At 32.5% G+C, this 20,087-nt stretch overlaps 5 protein-coding genes across 5 annotated transcripts; 4 read left to right on the top strand and 1 right to left on the bottom strand.

Annotated features, from left to right (window-relative positions):
- Positions 1 to 399: 399 nt before the first annotated feature.
- LOC131612613 (uncharacterized) lies at positions 400 to 2,929 on the top strand. The gene is made up of 2 exons (XM_058884379.1): positions 400 to 706; positions 1,788 to 2,929. Exons 1-2 carry the CDS (start codon positions 619 to 621, stop codon positions 2,639 to 2,641), a joined length of 942 nt encoding a protein of 313 aa, XP_058740362.1. The 5' UTR covers positions 400 to 618; the 3' UTR covers positions 2,642 to 2,929.
- A 4,315-nt stretch (positions 2,930 to 7,244) lies between these two features.
- Positions 7,245 to 10,818, top strand: LOC131614867 (uncharacterized). The gene is made up of 6 exons (XM_058886405.1): positions 7,245 to 7,345; positions 7,441 to 9,031; positions 9,134 to 9,787; positions 9,890 to 10,255; positions 10,542 to 10,627; positions 10,764 to 10,818. Exons 1-6 carry the CDS (start codon positions 7,245 to 7,247, stop codon positions 10,816 to 10,818), a joined length of 2,853 nt encoding a protein of 950 aa, XP_058742388.1.
- A 364-nt stretch (positions 10,819 to 11,182) lies between these two features.
- On the bottom strand, positions 11,183 to 11,660 carry LOC131614865 (uncharacterized). The gene is made up of 2 exons (XM_058886404.1): positions 11,517 to 11,660; positions 11,183 to 11,434 (listed from the first exon to the last, which is right to left on the bottom strand). Exons 1-2 carry the CDS (start codon positions 11,658 to 11,660, stop codon positions 11,183 to 11,185), a joined length of 396 nt encoding a protein of 131 aa, XP_058742387.1.
- Positions 11,661 to 12,331: 671 nt separating this feature from the next.
- On the top strand, positions 12,332 to 14,704 carry LOC131612612 (F-box/FBD/LRR-repeat protein At1g13570-like). Its single transcript, XM_058884378.1, has 4 exons — positions 12,332 to 12,477; positions 12,741 to 13,569; positions 13,942 to 14,106; positions 14,187 to 14,704. Exons 2-4 carry the CDS (start codon positions 12,748 to 12,750, stop codon positions 14,505 to 14,507), a joined length of 1,308 nt encoding a protein of 435 aa, XP_058740361.1. The 5' UTR covers positions 12,332 to 12,477; positions 12,741 to 12,747; the 3' UTR covers positions 14,508 to 14,704.
- Positions 14,705 to 16,597: 1,893 nt separating this feature from the next.
- On the top strand, positions 16,598 to 18,766 carry LOC131610301 (F-box/FBD/LRR-repeat protein At1g13570-like). The gene is made up of 4 exons (XM_058882205.1): positions 16,598 to 16,809; positions 17,145 to 17,958; positions 18,105 to 18,266; positions 18,339 to 18,766. Exons 2-4 carry the CDS (start codon positions 17,152 to 17,154, stop codon positions 18,645 to 18,647), a joined length of 1,278 nt encoding a protein of 425 aa, XP_058738188.1. The 5' UTR covers positions 16,598 to 16,809; positions 17,145 to 17,151; the 3' UTR covers positions 18,648 to 18,766.
- The last annotated feature ends 1,321 nt before the right edge of the window (positions 18,767 to 20,087 follow it).

Genomic DNA, 20,087 nt, shown 5'->3' with positions numbered 1-20,087 from the left:
TATTTTTTAAAAAAAAATCTAAATACATTTAATTTTTAAATTTTAGATTCAATTTTAGTAAATCTTATTATTTAAAAAAATGGATTCTCAAAATACAATTATTTCTTAATTTTCAATTTTTAAATTGGATTTTAGTCAATCTTATTAATTAAAAAAATAATTTCCAAAATACATTTATTTATTAGTTTTTAAAATTTAGATTCGACTTTGGTCAAACTTAGTAGATAAAAATAATTTTCTAAATACATTTAATTTTCAGATTTTAGATTCGATTATAGTAAATCTTATAAATTGAAAAAGCAATTTCCTAATTTAGCCTCGAAAAGTAAATGTGAATGAAACAAAAGAGCAAACGTGTTGCTATAAATACGCAATCAAGTACAAACCCAAAGGATATGTCTTGTGGAAGCAACAAGAAACAAGAAACCTCGTAAAACTTCTTCTGTCTGTGTCAAAATCATAGTCACAATCATCGTCTTCTTTCTCCAATTCTTTAATCATTTTCTCCTAAATTTCTTAAAGTTCGTTAATTTTTTCTTCAATTGTGTTTCTTCCCTGCAATCGATAAATCTTTTCCATTTTTTCTCTTTTGGGTCTTTCTCTCTGTTGCTTATTGAAATGGCTAATTGGAGAAAAAACCAAGAGATCAGTAATCATCAAGTGGGTCACTGGAGATCCTCATCTTATAATGGAAAACCACCTTTGGGTAAGTGTCTTTTTCTTTTCCCTTTCTTTCTTCAGTTTTTGCATGGATTACTTTCAATTGGGTTTTTTTTTGGGTTTTAAATTTGGGATTTTTTTTTTTCATTTGCTGGTTTTGAATCAGAAATTTTGGTATTATGAAAACAGAAAACCCTTTTGTGAGATGAGACTTAGAGCTTGTATTTTGTACTTTACCTGTTTGTGTGTGTGACTATGATGATGGAGGGTTTAGTTTAGGTTCAATTTTCGTGTAAAGATAATTAGAGTAAAAGTTTCAATAATTGAAGGAAGTGTCTCGAAGGATATGGAATGTTGTCATTTATTTGGTTGGTAGGTTGGTAGGTAGCTAGGTTGTTGGTGTTTTTCACTTTCATCAGGTTGGTTGTTTGGTTGGGGTCCCTACGTTGTTCAATTATTGAAATGGACAGTGATGATAGATAACTACGTTTCTGTTTGTATTGGATCTTCTGCAGATTGTGTTTTGTAATCATTTGTCTGTGTTCTGCTTTGAATTCATGCTGGTTATGGTTGTTGTACTATTTCAAATTGAATACTTAGAAATCAAATCTATTTAACTGTTTTGATTTGGTTATATATGATCTGAGAATATATTGATTTTGGCAAGTAGGTATCTATTGGTTAGGCTCGGATCGCTCGGATGATATGTAACATCATTGAATTAAAATAGAGCAACCCATTCCAAAGATAACTCAATTTCGTGTTTATTTAACTATATTCTTCTTTATGCAAACTCGACGTATCGTGTTTAAAACTGAAGTTGTATGTGAATCTACTAATTAGATCTTTTGGAGGCATGTTTAAAGTATCCATAAGTCAGTCAATTGTTGAATAGGAAAGCTTAGCGGTTGATCTTTTGTACTTTCCGCTATGGACAGATTATGTTTGTTTCTGGTTTTGTAGTAACACTGTCTAGATTTGTCCATTCAATAAATGCATATTTATTCTTCTGCACGAGTTTTGCATGTTTTTCGCTCTTTTTCTGCGTTAAGTTAGAAGTACATATTAGTGTCATGCAATGCAACTTGAATTATCATTTGATTCTATTTAATTCTTTTGGTTTACAGATAATAGGTTTCCAACGGTTCCTTCATGGGAAAAGAAATTTTGTGCTTCGGTTGGCTCAGTTCCATGGAAAAAGATAATAGAATGCAAGAGGTATATGTATATGCATTCCAGTGTGGTAAACTGGGAAGACTCTGCTGTCAAAGAGACATTTGACAATGCAAAAAACAGGTTTTGGGCTGCGATCAACGGATTTCCCTGCAACATTCCATTGCCTGATCCGGACATGTACATCGATGATGTAGATTGGGATGCGAGTGTCGATCCTGAACTCTATCTGGATTTGGATAGAGAAGTAGAGGCCAGTCGGAACATGATAGAAAAGAGCCAGGAGACTGTGATTTTAGGAAGTTCTCTTCTATTAAATCAGTCATTATCCGGTCCTGGATGGGGAATAGAACCTACTGGATGGGGGGACGACGAAGAAGTGACAAAGCCTCCTGAACCAAATCCAGCCTGTGGATGGGGATGGGGTGCCGAGGAGGAAGTAACGAAGCCTCCCGAACCAAGCTATGCTGCTGATGGATGGGGATCAAACAATCATGAAAATAATGAAACCAACTCTTGGGAACAGAATAATTCTCAAAGGTGGATTCCAAAGGAGCAATATGGTGGTGACTTGGATAACAAGTATCAAACAAGTAATGGTGGGAATACAAATTGGAGAACATGGGAAGGAAATAACAGAAGGAGAGAGAATAGTATGTCATGGTCTAAGAACCCTGCATATCACAATGATAATAATGAATATCAGATGAATCGAGGGAGAAGAAATGGAGGAAGAGGAGGAGGGGGAGGAGGAAGGAGAGGACATTATAGTTATGTGGCCAAGGTAGCTAGTCCCAGTGCATGGTAAATTCCTTGGATTGCAAGAAAGTCCTATGAAGCTGCTAAAGTCTCAGTTTTGTCAAAGTAGCTGAGGATATATGTTTGTTATCTAGGTGTTATATATATGAGATATTCTATCATATAGTAAGAACTATGGCCTTCTACTTCTTTGTTACATTCATCAGATGGGTTTATGGTCTATTGGCCTTGTAAGATTAAGAAATATTTTTATGGTGATCAATGATTCAGTACATTAGTAATGGTATTATTAAAGTAATGAAATATGCAATTACAATTAAATGAAGCTAAATTGTTACATTCTTGTCTCCTTGAATCTTAGTGTCTCTACATAGTTTTCCGACAAGTTTAAATCCTTTGGATAAAACTTAAAATTAGTTTGTGATATTCATTCAATGGAAAATCTAAAGCATCATAACTCATACAGTCATCATACTTAAAAACACAACAAGTGTCATATGATCATTTTCACTAATCAAACAACAAAAGATCATAGCTGTAACATCACTTTATAATCTTATTGAAATATGTGGTATAAAAGATGAAGAATTTAGAAAATATGACAAAATTGTTAGATGTATGATATACTGCATAAAAGAAAGAAATGCTAATGAAGATATAAGTTCATATAATCTAAACAGAGTGCGAGGTTAATGGATACTATATGAATAGGGTTCAAAATTTAGCTTTCTAAGGTTGATGAAAAATAGAAAACATTTGAGTTTGTAATGAATTATGTTTTTAATCATGAACTATGTGTTAAAGTCTTTTAATGTTTTCTTTGATATATTAGTCTCTTTAAATAATTTCTATTTTTTCACAAAAGTTGAAAAATCCTTTTATATAATATACTTTCATTTTGTGATAGTTTTTTTTTCCCGAAAAATCCAAGTTTATTAATTTTATCAAATATGCTATCTTGAAACCAACTTGTACACCTAAATTTGACATCATGCATAGAATTGTCAAATAGGCTGGCCCGATCCAGTCTGCTTCGGTCCGGGGGACCAAAACATATAAAAGGACTGAAGTGGGTCGGCCCGATTACTTCATGAGCTGTCAAAAATGAGTCCGACCTAGTTATTAATAGGCCATGTGGCCCGGTGGGCTAGCCCGATGGGCCAGTCAGTCCTTTATTTCGATATTATAGTTTTAAATTTATAAAAAGATGTAATAGATAAAAGCTACATAACATAAATAGAGAGTAATAATAAACTTAGTTAGGTGATATTTAAAATACTCATCAAATCAACATCCATATATACAATTCCCACGAAGATATCTATGTAAAAGTAGAGAGAAACTGAATATCATCTCTAATACTTATCAAAATTTCTCTTTATCTCGCAACTATTTTTTTAACCATATCATCTTGAAGGATATCTTCATCCTCTTTAACTTTTCTTTTTCAATTGAAATACTCTTATGCAATTATACCTTAGCTCAATATTTTTTCTCCAAAATTAACTAAAATTATTTTAAAATTGTATTTTTAATGGGTCAGCCTGAAGCCCGCTTGGCCGGCCCGACCAGGCCCATCAAAAACATAAGCCCGGTAAGCTGGCCCAAAAAGATAGGGTTGTGTTTTTTAAAGGTTTTTCGCGGCCCAACTCACGATAAAATATAGGGCTCGTGGACCGGCCCAATGGACCGAGCCCATTTTGACAACTCTAATCATGCATGGTGAACAGTGTTTTTTTCCCGATTTTTTTAAAATAAAAAATTATATATTTTTTATTTTATAACACAAATATAAAAAGTTGTATCATTAACCAATTTTACCATTGCATTAACCACAAAAATGTATGATATTAACCATATATTTTATTTATAATTTATTAACTAATACAAAAGATAACATTAACCAAGTTCTCACATTTAAATATAACAAATAAAACCGGTTAATGGAGTGTAAAGATTTATTATTATATTTCATATATTTAATGTCAGAACTTAGTTAATGTTATATATTTTACTGGTTATGAAGTAGTAAATTTGTAGTTTTTTTCAATCCAAAATAATTTTAATTTGATTAACATTGTCATTATTTGTTTCAAAGATTAATAAACACGAATATCATATAATAGATTAATGATTTAATTAATCAGAAAGACAATCATAGTGCAAAAATTATTCTCAAAATATAGAAAAATATACAAAATACAATCAAATTCATAATCTACTGAGTATGTCTAATCCTAACACCCCGGCTCCTCCTCTGTCTACGGTAACCCGAGACATTCTGTGCCACGGTAAGAATGCAATGTGCTATGTCAACCGCTTCATCGCCACCTCTCTCAAACAGCCTAAACTTGATGTCCTCTTCTAGCATCCACATAATATTCTGGCAAATCGGCAACACAACAACGACATGATCATCCCTGGCCTGCTCATTCTCCATGATCTCCTCGTGAGCAGACTTAGGTGGACTTCCAAAAGCGTCTGGTGTCATGTATAGGTGTGAAACAGAATAGAACCCAGTCATGTAACCCTCAGCATAATGTCACTCAGATGTGGCTTCCTGACTCCAATACTCCTATGGTACCATACGACTCTCAAAATCCTCCAGAATATCATCTAGCTGTCTGTGGCCAATACTCTCAGGAGAAGTCTGAAAGGGGGACCTCAAAATGATCTAAACGTACCCAAACTACAGCATGCACCGCTAACGTCATGCTAAAATTTCTTAATAAAAAGAGTTTTATCAATCTTTCTTCTTTAACAATTATTTTCAAACATAAACTTACTCAAACGATCATATCAAACTTTAGGGACTTGTTTCAAATTATATAAAGCCTCTTTTAGAGTGTGTTTGAATGGGGTAATTGGAAATTTTAAAGAAATTTAAAATTCAAAGCAATTTAAATGATTCAATTGAAATTCATTCATTTTTAAATTATTTTGTTTGAATGGAGTATTAAGATAATTCATTGTTATATTTTTGGGGTTATTTTTTATAAAATTTAAATTTTTTGGACCAAATTAAAAAATTGAAAAGTAACGACCAATTTGCTATTTTAAAAATTTGAAGGACCAAATTGTAAATTTTAAAAATTATTAACGATCAATTTGCAATTTTTTGGGGTTAATTTTATAATTTTGGAAAATATGAGGACCAATTTAAGAAATAATAGTAACAAGTACATTCTATGGAGTATGAGAGAAATTTTAAATTCTTTGATTTTTGGTGTCATTTTAAAATGATTAAATTTAACTTAGATAAAATATTCTATAAATTTTCATCATTTTAATAATTCTTCATTTTTGTATCCAAACAATAAATTTTATGCAAAATATTTTAAATTTTCTCAAAACATTACCTTACGTTATTAAAATGATTCATCCAAACACACTTTTAACCTTTATTTGATAAAATAAAATTTGACAGCATTAATTTGATAACAAACATATTTTCATTGATAATCAATATTTGTTACAACTTAATTAACAACTATTTACATAAACCTAAACTCTTAAACAACAACATCAAAACATGGCTTAAAACATAAACTCATAAACAATGTCTATTCAACTATTTTATTACATTTGATACAACTAACACAGTCAACATTATGAGTGTCACAATTCAGATCATCAAAAATTTCATCTTCATCATATTAGAGTTGTACATCATTAACTTTTTTTCCTTCAATTAATGTTTGAAGTAACATTTGATTAAATCTTTCTCTTGAATTCATTAACCATGTGAGTTTTTAATAAATGATGAAATCTTATTTAATACAATATAAATCTTATATATATATTTGAAATGAATTATTTAATTATAAAATGAATAATAAAATAATATAAATTCAATTTTGACATTTAAAAATAATAATTTTGTTTCTCAAATAAAGACATTTGTTAATAAAAATAAAATATGCATTTTACTGATAGTGGCATGTGAGAGAAATACAAATTTTAACATTTAAAAATAAATTTTTTTTGTCTCAAATAAAAATAATTGTTAATTATAATAAAATAGATATTTTATTGATATTAGCCCGTGAAAAAAATAGAAATTTTAACATTTATAAATAAGAATTTTGTATCTAAAATAAAGATAATTGTTAATTAAAATAAAATAAATATTTACTGATAGTAAATTTTCTTTACATTTAAAAATAATTTTTTTAATAATTATGAAATAATTTTTTAATAACATAAAATAACATGGCTTAAATGCAGTTTTGACACCCCCCCCCCCCCTATTTTCATTATTTTGAACTTTTGAACCCCCTTTTACAAAACTCAGCCTTTTAGTCCCCAAACTTACTTACTTTTGGCAATTTTTGAGGCCCCCACCAGAATTGCATATGTGGAGTGTTTTAGTGATGACATGGAAGGGTGACCAAGCTGCCACGTAATATAGATCATTTATGTTATTATTTTTAATTGAAAATTATTTTTCTGAAAATTCATTATTTCAAATAATTTGCTGAAAACGTAAGTTAAAAAACAAAACCCTAAATTGTTGAACCAACCCCAAATTCATCTATCTGAAAACCCACCCACTTCATCTCCTACCTCTCGAACCCTACTTCACACATATCCTTCAAACGCTCTGAACGCTCAAACGCTCGTATCCTTCAAAACATAAGGCAGTGGCAGAGATGACACAAAGCGATCACGCAGGGACCGGTAACCACAGTGGCGACATTCCACCCATTCCTCTTTCATCGAAGAACAAAGAAGATGTCAGATTTTGTTCGAGGTTAGTCACGATTCCCATTTATTTTCCCCTAATTTAATCTTCTGCTATTGTCTGTTTGTTATAGACTTAGACTGATTGTTAGCATTGTCCTTCAGACCAGTTCAGAGTCAAACCATTAAGCTTAGAATTCATCATATGGGAGAGTTAGTAGATCATCCTGCTAAATGGTATGTTAATGGATTAGTGTCTGAGATGGATTGGCTGTGGGATACAGATTACATGTCATATATGCAGTTTGAAAAATTGATCAGAAAAGAGGGATATAGGAATATCAAATGCATGTGGTATTGGAACCCTAAGTATAGTTTTGGTCGTGGTCTGAGACCCCTTAACTGTGATGGTGATGTTCTTAAGTTAATTGAGGACTTAAAAGGATTTGACTTGGTGGATGTTTATGTTGAGCATACAGTAGAAGTGTTAGGTGATGAAGACATAGTAAATCATTATGATGAGGATGGTGGCCCAAATTATGCTGAGGATGAGGTTGATAGTGATGTTGAAGTTGTAAAGGATGATGATATGACTAAGAATGCATATGCAAGTGACAATGAAATGGATGTGAATGAAGCTGACAGAGGAGATGTGGATACTGAACATGTTGAGACTGAACATGTTGATGTTGGAATGGAAGATGATGAAGAAGATGAAGACTATGTGGCTGATACTGAGATAGGTAGTTTATCTGATGAGGACTTAGAATGCAGTGATGATTATGTGGAACAAACTGAGGATTTGGATTGGACATCAGTGATGCAATGTGATGAGGATCATGATAAGGCTAAAAAAAGTGATGAGGATGATGATTCTGATGTGCTGCATACACCTGATGGTAGTGGTAATGATGAAGAACATGAGAAGTTTCCTTCTTATAAAAGTGGTGAGTCATCAAAGTTTGAGCTTTGTATGGTCTTTAGTAACAAAGAAATGGTGAAGGATGTTGTCAAAGATTATGGTATGGAGAACAACAAAAATGTTGTCATAAAGAAGAATGAGGCAAAGAGAATGGTGATTAAATGTATGGAAGGATGCAATTTTCACATGAGAGTTAGTAAGAGGGTGGGGAATCAGTATTGGCAAGTGGTGAGTTTAATAGATGAACATAATTGTGCTAGAACTCCTTATAATAGACAAGCAAAGACTAACTGGTTGGCTAAGAAGTTTGGCCACATTCTGAGGCACAACCCTGACATGAAGCCAGCAGGATTGATTGACCAAGCTCTTGATAGATGGGGAGTAAAGTTATCACATGATCAGGCTTATAGGGCTAAAAGGAGGGCCATGGATATGTTGCAAGGGGCTGGTATGGAACAATTTCAACATTTGAGAAGGTATGCCCAAGAATTGTTGAAATCTAACCCTAACAGTACTGTTGTGATTAGGTGTGCAGACTCAAATGAAGGCCCTGTCTTTGAAAGAATCTATGTAGGTCTAGAGGCTTGCAAGTATGGCTTTGCAAAATTCTGCAGGCCATTAATAGGGTTGGATGCTTGTTTTTTGAAAGGTGATTTTGGAGGCCAGTTGATGGCAGCAGTTGGGAGAGATGGAAATAATAAGATTATGCCCATTGCATATGCTGTGGTGGAGGCTGAGACAAGAGATTCTTGGGATTGGTTCATCAAACTTCTATTGGAAGACTTGGAAGCTATAAACCAAAGAGCCTATGCTTTTATCTCAGACCAACAAAAGGTACATTCAAACTTGTAATTATTTATCATTTTTTGAATCTTGATGTGTACATGTATATGTTGAGATTACTTATCATTCAAACTTGTTTTCATTATATGGCAGGGATTAATACCAGCAATTCAAAGTGTGAGTGCTCATGTTGAGCAACGCATATGTGTGAAGCATCTATATGGGAATTGGAAGAAGAAGAATCCTGGTCTTGAATTCAAAGAGGTTATGTGGAGTGCAGCAAGAGCTACAACTGTACCATCATGGGAAAGGGCAATGTTAAAGATGAAAGGCATGAAAGAAACTGCCTGGAAGGAGATGGTGGATGTCCCTGCAACTTATTGGAGTCGGGCTCACTTCAATACCTATTCCAAATGTGACCTCCAAGTAAACAACATGTGTGAAGCTTTTAATAGGGCTATTCTAGAATATAGGGATAAGCCAATTATCACTCTATTAGAAGGGATTAAGCATTACCTTACTAAGAGGATAGCTAAGATGAAAGATCTAATGAATACCTACAGTGGGGATATATGTCCTAGAATACAAATGGTGCTAGAAAAAAACAAGAGGAATGCAGCACATTGGACTCCCACATGGCATGGTGATGATGACATGGCCATATATGGTGTCACTAATGGAGTTGACACATATGTTGTGAACCTCAAGCAAGAGACTTGTGCATGTAGGAAGTGGGATTTAACTGGCATCCCTTGTAGCCATTCTATCACATGTATTTGGCAAAACAAGAAAAAACCTGAAGACTATGTATCTGAATATTACAGGTAAACCATTCTATCACATGTATTTAAGTTAGTAAATGTGTATCTTAATCTATGTGTTAATCTATATGTGTTTGACTGTTACAAGAAGGACACTTTCAAGAACATCTACTCACACATTATTTACCCCACTAATGGTCCACAATTGCGGCCTTTGGATAACCAGTCCACCATGAATCCACCAATTATGAGAAGGGCCATAGGTTGTCCCAAGAAAATGAGGAACAAAGATAATGATGAACCAAGACTAAAGCATGTACTGCCTAGGAAACTTGCAACAGTAACTTGTCATAAATGTGGAGGAATGGGTCATAACAAGAGAAGCTGCAAAGGCAAGACAACTGCTGATAGAGCCATCCCAAAAGGGGGAAACAAGAAGAAGATTGCTGGTGGACAGAAGAAGAAAACAAAGCCAAATGAAGAGGATATTGGAAACTCATCCCAAGCACCAATGGCTACATAACCATCTCAGCAGTAGTGCCTAGAATTCTGGATAACTTGTATTTTGGATAATTAGTATTTTGCATAACTTGTATTTTGGATAATTAGTATTTTGGATAAGTTGTATTTTGGATAATTAGTATTATGGTGTAACCTAGTATTTGGATAACCTAGTTCTGTCATGAATTATGGTGTACTTGTAGTATTCTGCAAATTTGGATAAGTTGCAATTCTGTCATGAAGTTATTGACATATTTTGTTCAATGTTATTGACATATTTTATTCAATGTTATTGACAGATTTTGTTCAAAGCTGTTATGTTCAATGCTATTATGGTTAACTATGGTATTTGTATATCCTGTCAATTATGTACAGATGTTATCTGGTATTTGTACAGATTTTGTTGAAAATATGGTATTTGTATATCTTCCAATTATGTACAGATTTTGTTCAAATTTACAGGTCCAAATATGTACATATTCCTGTCAAATATCTGTTCAAATATGTGTTCAAAATTACAGGTCCAATTATGTACAGATTTTGTTCAAAGTTACAGGTCCAAAATTTGAACATTGAGGACAGATTTTGTTCAAACTTATGTCAGATTTTGTTCAAACTTATGTGTTCAAAATTACAGCTCCAATTATGTAAATATTCCTGTCAAACTTATGTCAAATTACAGGTCCTTATATGTCAAATTATTTGTTGCAATTATGTCAATTAGGTGTTTGTTATGCCAATCGTGAGCTACAAATACAAGGACCTGTGATTTGGTATGGCCAGATAACATTGATAAATAGAAAACATTGATATTGATACAACAGATAACATATAACATTCAATTTGCATTACAGATTGTATTGACCACCAATTTGGTATTGAAATAACATATAACATCTAACACAAGAACCTAATACTACAATAGTCTTCCCCATACAAATTACAACAACCTAATACTAATGCTACCAACACTGCACACAAGAATAATAACAATCAAAATTTTCAAATTCTTTATCTTCATTTTCAAATCCTTAATCTGCTTATTCATCTCATCTTCTACTTTATTCCCTTCTTCAATAGTCACCTTTGCACTTATCAGTCTCTGATTTAGTGTAGAAATCATATCATTTGCTCTTGCTCCCATCTCTTCATCATACCAAACAAAATGGTTGCATCGTTTGGACCCTTGGATCTACAAATGAGAGTATACGACATGATTTTACAATGTTTAGAAGAAACAAGGGAAAAGCTGATGGAGTTTGGTATAAACTAACCTTGTACATTCCACACCCATAAAAACGGCGTCCTGGGTTAGCATCTATCCATGAAGACATCAAGGGTGCATCCAGACCACATCTGCATTCTCCATGGACGAAGGAAGATTTGCTGCGATTACTTGCTACAGAACAACGGGACATGGTCGAACAAGAAGAAGCTGCGATTTGAACCCTAACTGAAGAAGAAGCTGCGATTTGAACCCTAACTGAAGAAGAAGGGAGGAAGAAGAAGAAGGGAAGAAGGCGAACTCTGTTCAATTTAGGGTTCAAAAAAAACAAGAGAAATTTAACAAATTTAATCATTTATTAAAGTGGAATAATATAAATAAAAATAACTTGTGGTTGACTTATTTATTACGTGGCAGCTTGGTCACCCTTCCATGTCATCACTAAAACACTCCACATATGCAATTCTGGTGGGGCCTCAAAAATTGCCAAAAGTAAGTAAGTTTGGGGACTAAAAGGCTGAGTTTTGTAAAAGGGGTTCAAAAGTTCAAAATAATGAAAATAGGGGGGTCAAAACTGCATTTAAGCCAAATAATTATGTATTCCTCTCCATTCCATTAAAAATAAGATAAATTCTTTGGTACCTATGAGTTTAAGTTGGGTACCAGTACTTTAGTACAAAATGAATTTTAATTTTAATTTATTTTAAAATAAAATAAAATACAAAAGTGATGTGGCATTGAATTTTACTATTTGATTGGTTGAGGGTACTAGTACCCAACTAAACTCAAGGGTACCGGATTGTTAAAAAATATATATATAAATTATAGGAGAAATTGCCATCTATACAAAGATGACATGGACACTAGATCTTGAAATATGTTTGGTTTGATGATATAGGAAGAAATGGATGTACCCCACCATATACCACACACTCACTCTCTCACCGTAGGTCTGCAACCTCTGTGAACATTTCAGCGACTCCCACAAGCCATCGCAGTCTCGCTTAACGGTAAGAATTCATCAAAAATCGATACTTTATCTTATACTTGTAATCATCATCCTCCATTCTTGTTTTCACCGTTTTATAAAGATGATTCATAACTGTGATGATTTATTAGGGCACTCCACTTTTCACGCTTAGATTACATGCTTGCTTTCAGATCCATTCATTTTGAAAATTACTCTCAGATCTTTCTAGTATGATATGATTCCAAGTCTTTTGAAATCAAAAGCGATTTGATTCCTTTTTAATTTTTAATTTTTAATTTGTAGGTCTGTCATGACTCTGCTCAACAAGAAGGCCAATGAAAATGATCAAATAAGTTACTTACCAGGTAATGTCATTGATGCCATCCTAGCAAACTTGGAAATCAAAGACCAAGTTAGGACTAGTATTTTATCTAAAAACTGGAGGTATATGTGGACTTCAGCCCCACAACTTCATTTTGACCAAGACTTTTTTAATACTTTCATGCATCTTGATGACCCTAACCCTGTCATTTCTAAAATCATCACCGATGTTCTTATGCTCCACAGCGGGCCGATACACAAGTTTACTCTTTACTTACCATATGACTCCGCCTATTTCGATATGGAAGTGGAATACCTCAATATTTGGATTCCGATTTTGTCAAGTAAGGGCGTTAAATATCTTGATTTTGTGAACTTCAACTCAGTTCCGGATGAAATCCCATTTATTATCTTCTCTTGTAAGGAATTGACTTACTTAAAATTTGGCGGATTTAACATGTCAATTCCACCTGATTTCTGCGGCTTTAAAAAATTGCTTGAACTTCACTTAGATATGCTTATATTCGAGCCCGGTGCACTTGAGACTCTTGTGTCTGGTTGTCCGTTTCTTGAGAAGCTCATAATTGAATCATGTGATGGTTATGAGTATCTTGATATTTCTTCTCCTACTCTCAAAGTCTTAGAGATAGTATTAAGGGATGATATGAAGTCAATTTCTCTCGAGAAAGCAACGAATTTGGTCGATTTTACACTTGATGTTAATGGTATCAGGGTATATGGTTTGATCAAAAGTTTGCCAAAAATCAAGAGGCTTTCTGTGCGAAAAAGTATGTATGGCAAGAAGGAGAAGGTTAGAAAACATCACTGATTCTATTATTTTAATTACTGTTCAGTTGGATAATAAGATTCTGGCCCATGTGATTGCTTGGTAAATTCAATCTGAAATGGGGAAGAGCGTGACAGTTAGTTGCCATATGGACTTGTTAAAATATATATATTTTTTTACATTTTATTGTTTTTATTGCCATATCTATCTAGCTTGGCCTTAAGGGTTGATATTTTTAAGACTGTTTCTTACTATTTTATTGGATATTTTTATATGAGAAGTAATGTTGAATTTTGATTGGTGGTTGAATCCAATATTTATAATGAAAACCGTGTGTTATTGCTATTTCCAAGCGTTGTACAGATAATCTCATAGATTTTCTGTTTGTATGCAAAGTATCCATATGCAGATATCATTCCTCTCACGCTGCTAGCAAGCTCATTCAACTCTTTAGAGTATCTGCAATTGCATGACATGAGTTTGAATGAAAAAGGAGAACTTTTGTATGTTGTTAGTGTTCTCAAAAGTGCTCCTAGGTTGACTGAATTTGCTATATACCAGGTGAACATGAAAACCTATGCTACTTAGCTTGTTTCTTATTGTTGTATTTTGAGTTTTGACTCTTTAATTTTATACTTTAGAGTGGCAACAATGATGATACCTCACAAGTGTCAGACTATTTCGAAGAGTTACAAGAATGTTGGTGGCTTAGACTAGAGTTAGAAGAACATTGCTGGCTTGGACTTCAGATAGTAGATATCTACCTTGGAGGTAGCCCTCACCATGCAATGAGTTTGACCCAGTTCATACTTTTAAATTCTCCTTTGCTAGAGACTCTTACTTTCAATTATTGTTATAAGGAATTAGATGCACCTATGTTGTTAAAAATTTCACAAGAGTTGTTATTGATGGAACGAGTATCGCCAAGAGCACAGGTTGAGTTCAATCATTCTGCATTTTAACTATTTATGTGATGAGACGAAAAGACTGGTTGCACATTGGACCACTGTTTAATTTATGTATTTTCAATCCATTTGGTATCATGTGGGCATTGTTTGTAATACTCTGTGATTCATTCAGTAGGCTACTTAGCTTTCTATTCTGGTTGTTTGTTGTCTGAGTTTAGATTTTTGGATGATAAATCGTGAAACCTTTTAATTAGGGGACTAGTTATATTTTCTTGAATAGTCTTTTATTTTGGTTAATTTATATATTTTTCAAGTGAAAAAAGTTAATTATTGAACATGTTACGTTGTTAAATCTTGAAGGGACAGTATGCTAGTTGCTCAAGAAGGGGGCTGAAAAGTATTTTTCAACTTTTTATTGGGGAGATAGGCTATCCCATTGACTAGAGCTATCAATATGGGCTATCCGGCCCTAAACGGGCCGACCCTAGCGGGCCATGGGTTTTAAAGGCTGGGTAAAAAAGCAAGCCCGGTGTAATATAGGCTCGAGATTTACTACTCAAGTCCGGCTCTAGATGGGCTTCGGGTTACCCGGCCCTAAATGAGTATTTTTTATTTAAAAAAAATAAAAATAAAAATTCCATAATATTTATTATAAATATAATTTTAAATTATGCTATTTTAAACATAATACATTTTAAGTACTATATTATCTCTTATAAATACTATAATGTGTTTTTAAATACAATATATATTTAAATTGTATAAAATAATACTTGAATATTTATTATAAGAGAAAAAATAATATAATGCGATGAAAAATGTTGGTTATATTAATGTATAATATTTAAAAGAGAAAAATTGAATAAAATAGAGATAAAATTTAGTGAAGTGAGATAAATCAATATGCTATTTTGAAGTAAGATAATATAAATATTAATATATTTTTTAAAATTTATAATTATGCGGCCCTAATGGGCTATCCAATGTCCATATGGGCTAGCCCTAATGGGTAGCGGGCTTTTCAGGACTGGGCTAAAGAGACTCTATAAAAAAAATTATTCATTTTCCGAATTGAAAAACATTTTGTTCGGTCCATTAGTCTGGTTCCACCGGTCCTGTTTCCAAATACAGCCTTACTAGTGATAACAATTGTGAAGAACTAGACGTCTATCCGCGCGATGCGCGGATATATTTTATTTATTATCATTGATAAATAGTTAGTTAAATAAATATAAAATATATTTGTATTGACACTTTATATGGAGTTTATGTTTTTATATAAAAAAAATTAACAATAATTTAATAGTTTATAATATATATATATATATATATATATATATATATATATATATATATATATATATATATATATATATATATATATATATATATATATATATTAATAATCATGTTAAATATGATAAACTTAATAAGTGAATAAAAATGTTTAATATAATATAATATAAACATATTTGAGAATTTATTAAAAGTGATATTAGACATTTTAAAAAAACTATTCTTATACCACTTATTTTCGCTTGAAAGGCATGTAAATCTCTCATAATATAAAAAATAAATATTTTAAAATAAATTGAATATAAAAGTGTTACATATTAAATTTAAAGGAGTCGTGTATTTAATTATTGAGTTCTAATACTATAAAATTAAAAAATAATTTAACTATTTATTTAAAAATATTATATACCAATAGTTATATAAAAATAAATATTTTAAAATAAATAGAATATAAAAATGTTACATATTAAAATGTAAAGGAGTCATGTATTTAATTATTGAGTTCTAATATTATAAAATTAAAAAATAATTTAACGATTTATTCAAAAATATTATATACCAATAGTTAAATATTTTGATGGTAAGAATTAATTAATTAATTAATTAAATATAATGTAAAATATAATTCTAGGAATGGTTATAAATAATGATAATTTTAATTAATATTAAAAATTCTAAGAAATTGACACATCATCATTAGTGTTATATTATAAGGACACGTCATCATTAGCTTTAGGGTTGTTACCAAAGTTGTCATCATGACAACCTTGGATTTATATTAAGTAGATACTATAGTTAATTTAGTAAAAAAAACAAGTCCACTAATTTCCTTCTAATTGTATTTTCATGAAACGCTGTCGTTTGCAACGTTTTCTTCTCGTGAAGCGCCAAAACCAATTGCTCTCTCTCTCTCTCTCTTCACAAAAAATCCACACTTGGATTCATAGCTTGTCTCTTCAACTCCGATTCAGAAAATCGCTTTTATTTATTCTCCCATACCGACCTTTGTGTGAACATATCGGCGATTCCCTCAAGCCACCGCCGTCTCACTCTCTCAACGGTAAGAATTCATCAGAATCGTTTCTCTTTCTTTTACTTATTTTATCATCATTCATTCTTTAGGTTTTCATCTTATTATTAAACATGATTTATTAGGGCACTTCACTCTTTTGAATTTGAAAGTTAACATATAATATACTTCTCTATTAGATGATCCTAGTGGTTCAAAAAAATAAAATAAACAAATATTTGAAGAAAAACAGGATTCAGATTTGAAAATGTACATTCTGAATTAGAAAACCAAGATCCCATTCCACGTTTGAATAAGGATGCATACATATACTTGAGTTGTACTATTTTGTTCATAATATTTTACCCTTCTTTTTGAATTTGTAGTTCTGTCATGACTATGCCCAACAAGAAGGCCAATCAAAATGATAGAATCAGTGACTTACCATGTAATGTCATTGATGCCATCCTAGCAAACTTGAAAATCCGAGAACAAGTTAGAACTAGTATTTTGTCTAAAAAGTGGAGGTATACGTGGACTTCAGCCCCACATCTTTTTTTTGACCCAAACTTTTTTGAAAGGTTTTGGCATGTTGATGACCGCTACCCTGTAGTTTGTAAAATCATCACGGATGTTCTTATGCTTCACAACGGGCCAATACACAAGTTTTCTCTTTTCATACCATATAACTCCTGTTTCAAGATCACGGTGGAATGCCTCAATATGTGGATTCCGATTTTGGCAAAGAAGGACGTTAAATATCTTGATCTTGTGAACTGCGACGACACAGTTCCGGTTGAAATGCCATATACTGTCCTCTCTTGTAAGGAACTGACTTACTTTAGTTTTTGTGGATTTAACCTATCAGTTCCACCTAATTTCTGCGGCTTTAAAAGATTGCTTGAACTTCAATTAGATATGGTTACATTCGAGTCTGGTGCAGTTGAGAGGCTTATGTCTGGTAGTCCATTTCTTGAAAAGCTCCGCATTGACTACTGTGACGGTTTTGAATATCTTGATATTTCTTCTCCTACTCTCAAAGTCTTATTACTAGAATTAAGGGAAGATATGAAAACAATTTCTTTCAAGAATACAAAGAATCTGATCGATTTTACACTTAATGCTAATCATAACAACTTATCTGGTTCAATCAAAAATTTGCCAAAACTTAAGAGGCTTTCGCTGGTCCGTTGGGAAAAGGTTAGAAAACATTACTAGTTGTAGTATTTTCATTATTCTTTCATTATCTTACTATTTTATTGTATTTATTTATAAGAGAAGTTGTGTTATTGCTACTTCTAATCGTTGTATAGATAATCTCGTAGATTTGTTGTTTGTTTGCATAGATCCCATTAGCAGATATCATTCCTCCCACGTTGCTAACAAGCTCATTAAGCTCTTTAGAGTATCTTAAATTGGGTGACATGAGTTTGAAAGAAAAAGGAGAACTTTTGTATTTTGTTAGCGTTCTCAAAAGTGCTCCTAGGTTGATTGAACTCGCTATACAGGTGAACATGAATACCTATGCTACTTAGCTTGTTTCTTATTGTTGTATTTTGACTCTTTAATTTTTATACTAGAGTTACAACATGGGTGATACCTCACAAGTTTCAGACCTTTCAGAAGAGTTAGAATGTTGTAGTTGTTGCTGCCTTAAACTTCAGACGGTGATTATCTACGTTGGAGCTAGCTCTCCGCATGTAATGAGTTTGATACAGTTTATACTTGCAAATTCTACATTGTTAAAGACTCTTACTTTAAATTTTAGTGGTTATAAATTAAAGGCAGCTATGTTGTTCAAAATTTCACAAGACTTGTTATTGATGGAACGAGCATCACCAAGAGCACAGGTTAAGTTCCATCGCTCTATCCGTTCACTATTTGTGTAGTGAGGTGAAAAGACTGGTTGCCCATTGGACCACTGTTTAATTTATTTATTTTCAACCCATTTGGTATCACGTGGCCATTGTTTGTAATACTTTGTGATTCAGTAAGCTACTTAACTTTATATTCTGGTTGTTTGTTGTATGGTCTTTTAATTCCCTTAATGTATATATTTTTAAGTGAAAAAAAATTAATTATTGAACATGTTATGTTATTAAATCTTGAAGGGACAGTATGCTAGTTGCTCAAAAAAACAAAAAAGTTCAGAGGAGATCTCATTATCAAGTGAATTTTGTTATCATTAACTTTTTTTAATTTCTTTAAGCCATCTTTGTTTGAAATATATTTATTTATTTATTTATTTTAATAATTGGAGAAGATTGAACTCGTCATATGGATATGGTGATAACAATTGTGAAGAATGCTGGACCCGAGGATATGTGACAAAACAGTGGTTTATAAATTATTGCCTTGTTCATACTGCTTGAAGTTATGAAGAAAAATTTGAAAAAAAAAATTCTGTCAGTTTGGTGTGGTGTGGGATGCATTTATTCTGGCTAAAAGAGATAAGAGGGAGAATATTTTGGTTTTTTGAGTAATAAGGGTGTTAGAGATGTAGAGGATCTTTTTGCTAAGTGAATATCTTCAAGTTCGGACATTCAGCTGAGGAAATCAAATATGGTGGGTCTTTGAAGCTTGTCTCCCCCTATCTTAAGGGTCTCAAGGAGAAGTCAGCTGTGGAGAGTGATCGGTTACCTAAAATTTCTTATGCAAATTTTTTGTTTCATTATACCCTTTTTATCTTTAGCCTTGTTGAGGTCATTGAGTGTAAGAAGGGTTGGTGGAATTAATTCTTAGAGATCTATTTATAGTTGTTGGAGTTTGGTTCTAGGGGTAAGAGAATTTGACTTATAATATTTGGCTGGGTTTTTGAAATACGGTCGGGTCGCGGTCGCGTAAAAACTTTCACGTTTTTGATCGATACAGGTGTCATAACACTGATCGCCGCCGTTGAGGTGTAAATTAACCATAATTTGTTCTTTAACATGAAAAGTGGTGATAACGGTATCGGTACTTGCAAATTTTGTCGCGGCCCTTTTTAAAACTTTGATTTTTGAGTGCTTGTGTATGTTTGGAATGACCAAAACTTTAAAGTTTATGACAATTATTTAGGCTCTTTAGTGGTGGTGGATACTCAGTCTCTAAATTTATCGTTTGAATGGGTAGAATTAAAGTGTCGTGTGATATAGAGGCTCAGCTGGTGTCCTCCTTCAGTTTGAAAGTTGGACATATATTCTATCATATTCATGCTCAAGAAGGATGAACTTTTGAGTTGGTAAAGAAGAGCTTATTTTTATGGCTTTTTGGTGGTGAGTGAAGAGGCGAGTTAAGAAGAGCGCTTCCACCATCATTCACTGAAGATGTTTTTGACGCCAAAGAAAAGA

This window comes from Vicia villosa, linkage group LG6, assembly GCF_029867415.1.
Source record: "Vicia villosa cultivar HV-30 ecotype Madison, WI linkage group LG6, Vvil1.0, whole genome shotgun sequence".
Taxonomy (NCBI): Eukaryota; Viridiplantae; Streptophyta; class Magnoliopsida; order Fabales; family Fabaceae; genus Vicia; species Vicia villosa.
This window is presented reverse-complemented; position numbering and strand designations above follow the sequence as displayed.

Bases quoted from the DNA above. Each gene is read 5' to 3' on its own strand.
- LOC131612613 (XM_058884379.1), top strand. From the start codon at position 619: ATGGCTAATTGGAGAAAAAACCAAGAGATCAGTAATCATCAAGTGGGT. The intron at 707-1,787 runs GTAAGTGTCTTT...TTTGGTTTACAG, and splicing joins TAATGGAAAACCACCTTTGG to ATAATAGGTTTCCAACGGTT.
- LOC131610301 (XM_058882205.1), top strand. From the start codon at position 17,152: ATGACTATGCCCAACAAGAAGGCCAATCAAAATGATAGAATCAGTGAC. The intron at 17,959-18,104 runs GTTAGAAAACAT...TTGTTTGCATAG, and splicing joins CGCTGGTCCGTTGGGAAAAG to ATCCCATTAGCAGATATCAT. The intron at 18,267-18,338 runs GTGAACATGAAT...TTTTTATACTAG, and splicing joins TGATTGAACTCGCTATACAG to AGTTACAACATGGGTGATAC.
- LOC131614867 (XM_058886405.1), top strand. From the start codon at position 7,245: ATGACACAAAGCGATCACGCAGGGACCGGTAACCACAGTGGCGACATT. The intron at 10,256-10,541 runs GCTACATAACCA...TGTTATTGACAG, and splicing joins ACTCATCCCAAGCACCAATG to ATTTTGTTCAAAGCTGTTAT. The intron at 10,628-10,763 runs GTATTTGTACAG...TCAAAATTACAG, and splicing joins TTATGTACAGATGTTATCTG to GTCCAATTATGTACAGATTT.
- LOC131612612 (XM_058884378.1), top strand. From the start codon at position 12,748: ATGACTCTGCTCAACAAGAAGGCCAATGAAAATGATCAAATAAGTTAC. The intron at 13,570-13,941 runs GTTAGAAAACAT...TTGTATGCAAAG, and splicing joins TGTATGGCAAGAAGGAGAAG to TATCCATATGCAGATATCAT. The intron at 14,107-14,186 runs GTGAACATGAAA...TTTATACTTTAG, and splicing joins CTGAATTTGCTATATACCAG to AGTGGCAACAATGATGATAC.
- LOC131614865 (XM_058886404.1), bottom strand. From the start codon at position 11,660: ATGTCCCGTTGTTCTGTAGCAAGTAATCGCAGCAAATCTTCCTTCGTC. The intron at 11,435-11,516 runs GTTAGTTTATAC...TCTCATTTGTAG, and splicing joins ATGGGTGTGGAATGTACAAG to ATCCAAGGGTCCAAACGATG.